The 5,023-nt window shown below is 66.1% G+C and overlaps 1 protein-coding gene across 1 annotated transcript; it reads left to right on the top strand.

The window, feature by feature from the left end:
• Positions 1 to 229: 229 nt before the first annotated feature.
• Positions 230 to 5,018, top strand: GAS2L1 (growth arrest specific 2 like 1; the record flags this gene model as incomplete). The annotated part of the gene is made up of 5 exons (XM_044683284.1): positions 230 to 372; positions 713 to 1,414; positions 4,136 to 4,243; positions 4,348 to 4,444; positions 4,854 to 5,018. Coding segments are annotated over exons 2-5 (1,051 nt in total), but the record flags the coding sequence as incomplete, so codon positions are not given.
• Between the last annotated feature and the right edge of the window lie 5 nt (positions 5,019 to 5,023).

The following is a 5,023-nucleotide window of genomic DNA, read 5'->3' as shown; positions in this document are numbered from 1 at the left end:
CCCCGGCCCTCTCTGGGCGGCCATGCGCCCGGGGCTGAGGGCGGCGCTTGGAGATCGTGGTGGGAGAGCAGGATGAGGCAGGTGAGCCCAGGGAGGGGGGAGTGAGGGCCCAGGCTGTCCGGAAAGCCGAATGCCGTGCTGGCCCCCTACCCATACGGAGAAACTGAGGCTAAGTAGACTTGGACGCTTCCCAGAAGGCCCCCTCCTGGAGACAGGGGTGGGCGAATCCTGGCTCCTCCCGCCTGACGTCCCCCGCCCCCACCTCCAGCTCTGGGAGCAGTTCTAGCCCCGCCCTTGTCTATTTCTTCCCTAGGCCCCGCCCCCAAAGGTTCGATCGATAAACCTGAGGCCTGAGGCGGGGAGCCCACCCAGGTACCGGTGGGGGTTGGAGAGGTACGGCTGGCAGGTCCTGGGTCCCTTCCTGGTGCACCTTGGGAAGGTGGCCCGGGAGCTGGAAAGCCTGGCTGGACGCTCTTTGTGGTGACCTTGGACCAGTCATTTCCGTGGTCCCGAGTTTCTTTTTTATAAAAAAAAGGCCATGGGCCCCTCCCAGCTCTGCCGGCCCTTGCGCCCAGGCCCTCTGGGGCTCCCTGGCCAGCCCCAGTAGTCCTGCTGCTTCTGCCTTCCCCATGGGGGCTCCTGGGGAGAAGGGGTGGCCCTGCCTTCTGTCCAGCCTGGGCTCACCGGGCTCACCGGCCTCCCTGTCTCCCAGCAGTGAGGGCCCGGCCCAGTCATGGCGGAGAAAGAGACCAGCAACATCCAGTGCTCGGCGTCCAAGAGCATCCGGCCCTTCCGCTCGAGCGAGGAGTACCTGGACGCCATGAAGGAGGACCTGGCCGAGTGGCTGAACGCCCTGTACGGGCTGGCGGTACCCGGGGGCGGCGGGGGCTTCCTGGAGGCGCTGGAGAGCGGGGCGGTGCTGTGCCGCCACGCCAACAACGTCAACGGCATCGCCAGGGACTTCGCGGCCGCCCACCCCGAGGCCGCCGGCCGCCTGCGGCTGCCCGCCAGGGAGGTGGTGTTCCAGGCCCAGGGGGTGGCCCCCGGCTCCTTCCTGGCGCGAGACAACGTGTCCAACTTCATCGCGTGGTGCCGCGGCGAGCTGGGCATCCCGGAGGTGCTGATGTTCGAGACCGAAGACCTGGTCCTGCGCAAGAACGAGAAGAACTTCGTGCTGTGCCTGCTCGAGGTGGCCCGGCGGGGCTCCAAGTTCGGGGTGCTGGCCCCCATGCTCATCCAGCTGGAGGAGGAGATCGAGGAGGAGCTGAGGGACCAGGCCCGGGAGCCGGGGCCGCCCGCCACCGCCGGGGACCGCGACAGGGACAGGCGGCCGGAGCCTGCCTCCGCGATGGGGGCCTGCCCCAGCCGGGGGCCCAGGATGACCCTGTGTGATCTCCGCAACCTGGACGAGCTGGTGAGAGGTGCTTCGGGGGAGGGCACAAGAGGGCACAAAAGCCAGGCCTGAGCCCGGCCCTCCCAGGAAAACTGGGCCTACCTGACCTCAGAGGCCCCTTCCAGAGATCCTGGGCCCCAAGGCCGCTCTCTGAGGCCGCCTCTCTTCTCTCTCTTCCCAGAATCCTCAGACCTAGTCTGAGCCCCAAGAAATACGGCCCAGACCCCCTAACCTGCCCTGGAGCCCCTAATAATAGTGCTCTTATCTGCCGCTTAGAGGTTTGCAAAGGGCTTTAAAGTCACAACAACCCTTCCTGGGAGGGGCTGTCATGGCCCCCATTTTACAGATAGAGAAACTGAGGCAGGCAGCGACAGTGACTTACCAGGAGGTCTGGGGATCAGGTGGGAGAACCCAAGCCCAGCACTGTAGCCTGGCATGGCTTCGGGCACCGTTTGATGATTGTTTTAGGGGTACAAAAGGAGAGGGGCACCGGCGGCCTTCCCTGCCAAGCCTTTAGACCCCCCCAGAGGGTATTTTGCCCAACTCTCAGCTTAGAAACCCTTGGGGGCCCCCAGAGAAGGGCCAGATAATTAGGAGTGGAGCCAGGACCGGCCTGAGGGCCCTCCCCAACCGTCCCAGCCTGCCAGGGACCAGGAGCCAGCAGAGGCCCCTGGCTGAGAGCCCAGGGAGGAGGAGGAGGAAGAGAAGGAAAGCCCCCTCCCCAGGCCCCCTCAGCTCTGCCCTGGCCTTTCCTGCCCCCCCTCCGAGGGCCGGGCACTCCTGGTGGCTGGCAGAATTGGTTTTTTTGCAGCTGGTGGGGCTACAAGGAAGAACCTCAGGGAGAAACCGGGCCTGTCTTTTTAGCTGCTCCAGCCCTGAGCTTTGGGGGTCCTCTGGGGTCCTCTGCTGCCCCAGTCCCCTCAGGCACCGGGGAAAGAGGCTCCCTTTTTGGTGGGACCCCGAGAGAGCCCAGAAGCCCCGGGCAGACCGACGAGCGCCCAGCGATGCAGGGTTGGCACAAGCTGGGAGATGGTATTGGTGCCCAGGAGGGCGGCCCGGGGAAACGCTGCCAGACGGCCCCACCTGCTTATTTCTCTCCCGGCCACGGTGGCGTTGGCCGAGGAGAGTCAGGAGATGGCTGGGTGGGGAGGGCCCGGGGCCTGGGAAAAGGGGGCATCGCCGGCCCACCCCCTGGCCTGCCCACCCCCTGGCCTGCCCATCCCCTGGCCTGCCTACCCACTGGCCTGCCCACCCCCTGGCCTGCCCTCTGTGTAGTCGTTCATTCATTCCACAAGCAAGTGCTCAGCTCAGGGCTCCGCACTGGGTCACGAGGTAACTTTGGGGTGCACAAGAGGGTCTCCTCTGTGGCTGAGCCTTGCTCTGGAGTAGGTGGGTCCTGGCCAGAGGACGGAGCGGGGCAAGGAGGGAGGGAGGCTGTTAAGCACCTACTGTGTGCTGGGCGCTGTCCAAGCACTTTAGAAATGTCTCCTTTTAAGGTAGTCGCTATTATTATCTGCACTTTACAGTGGAGGAAACTGAGGCAGACAGCTAGTAAATAGTTGAGGTCGCATTTGAACCCGGGGCTTCCTCTGGGCCGAGGGCTCTGGCCCTGAGCCACCCCGTAAGGGAGCTGAAGATCTGAAGCCAGGAGGGCCAGGCCAGCCTCCTCCGGCCTCCAGTGACCCGAGGGGGCGCCAGGCTCCAGGTTGGGGGCAGCGCTTGGGGCTGGCCCAGGTCCTCGGGGTCTTGTGGAGGCGGAAGCCACGCAGGGGAGCTGCCCCTCCCGGGGGTATTTGGGAAAGAGGAGCTCGGGATGGAGGCACCGTCGTTTCCTTTTCACGAGCCTCCAGTTCAGAAAGGCCGGCCCGAGAGGCTGGCAGAGCCGAACTCCACATTTCACAGGGGGAGAAATGGGGGCCCAGAGAGTTCAAGAGCCCGATGTCACAGGGGGAGTAGGTGCCTGGCAGGATTTGAACCCAGGCCAGTTCTGATGCCCCCACATCCCATTCACCCCCTCTCCCTACCCTTCCTTCCTCAGAAAATAGACTTTGGGGGATCCCAGGGATCCCTGGTTTTTGAGGTTCCGTAGCTCCTCCCTGGTCCCCTCGGGGGCATCTCCTGATGCGGTGGGGGAGATGAGACTCCCGAAGGCAGTACATACACCCCAGGAGAGGCGAGAGACAAACCCCATGTCCTCCGGCCTTCTGCCCCCAGCCCTCACTTTCTGTCTTAGAATCGATGTCAGGGCTAGGCAAAGGGAGTTAAGTGACTCGCCCAGGGTCACCTGGCTAGCAAGCGACCGAGGCTGGATTTATACTTGGGGCTCCATCCACGGTGGGTTCTAAGCTGGGGTCTTTGCCTCCAGGGCCTCTGTAAAACGGGAGACTCGGGCTAACCGGACGGACAGACGTCTCTCGGCTCCCGGGGCTCAGCCCCCTCTGCCCATTGCCCACCCCGCAGTTCTCCTCTCCATCAGGCTCCCCCTCCTCTCGCGGCGTCCTTTCTCGGGGGGCTGGGCATGCAGGAGCCGGGCCTGGCCATCTCCCCATCTCCCAGGCGGGTAGAGCAGGGCCCCCCGCTTTCCCCCAGTGCCCAGGGGAAGTGTCTCCCGGCCCCCCACCTCTAGGCAGCCGGTGTCCAGCGTCCTGGGGGAGGAGAGGCGGGCTGGCGGGTCAGGGTCTCCTGCCTCCTCCCCCCCTTGGGCCCAGGGAGGTCCCGAGCCCCGGCCTCCCCCTCCCGCAGGTCCGAGAGATCCTGGGCCGCTGCACCTGCCCGGACCAGTTCCCCATGATCAAAGTGTCCGAGGGCAAGTACCGCGTCGGGGACTCGAGCGCCCTCATCTTTGTCCGGGTACGTCTCTGTCCCCCAAGAGCCTGGGAGCCCCGGGGAGCGTCCCGGGGAGGGGGGGCAGCTCCTCCTGGGGGGGGCTGAGAACCGGGACTCGTCCCCCCCAGGTCCTCCGGAGCCACGTGATGGTGAGGGTGGGAGGAGGCTGGGACACCCTGGAGCACTACTTGGATAAGCACGACCCGTGCCGCTGTGCCTCCGTCTGTGAGTACGGGACGGGGCGTGGGGGGCGTGGGAGGGGGCCCCCTCACACCGGAGCACCCAGCAGAGCCACGGCCTGGGAAACAGGGCCCTGGAGCCGAGTTCGAATCACGACCTTGGTTTTGTCGGGACAGGAAGCTCTCCCAGGGCCTGGGGATCTCGGGGGTTCCACGGTGGAGAGTAAAAGCCCGATTCTGAGAGGAGCCCAGCGCCCAAAGGGTTGAGGGTCCCCGGCTCGCCCTTGCTTTCCTGGTGACTTGTCCAGGGTCACCCAGGCGACACTCTGGGCCTCGGTCTAGGAGACGAGGGGATGGGCCTCTGCCGGGTTCTGGAGGTGTCCAGCTGTGCCCATGGCAGGGGAAGGGGTGCCCCCGGGGCCCCCCAGGATGACCGCCCCCCTCTGTCTCTGCAGCCCACCGGCTGCCCCAGCCCCGGGCCCTGCCCTTCTCCCCGCAGAAGGTGTCCCCGGTCCCCAGCCCGCGGGCCTCGAGCCCCGGAGCTCAGCGCTGGCCGGACGCGGGGGGCTCCGGCCCAGGAGGGGAGCGCCGCGGCTCTCGGACGGAGGGGCTCCCCGCCCGCCTC

The sequence above is a fragment of the Gracilinanus agilis genome, unplaced genomic scaffold (assembly GCF_016433145.1).
Source record: "Gracilinanus agilis isolate LMUSP501 unplaced genomic scaffold, AgileGrace unplaced_scaffold18202, whole genome shotgun sequence".
Classification (NCBI taxonomy): Eukaryota; Metazoa; Chordata; class Mammalia; order Didelphimorphia; family Didelphidae; genus Gracilinanus; species Gracilinanus agilis.
The sequence above is the reverse complement of the archived record's forward strand: the minus strand, read 5'-3'. Positions and strand labels throughout refer to the sequence as shown.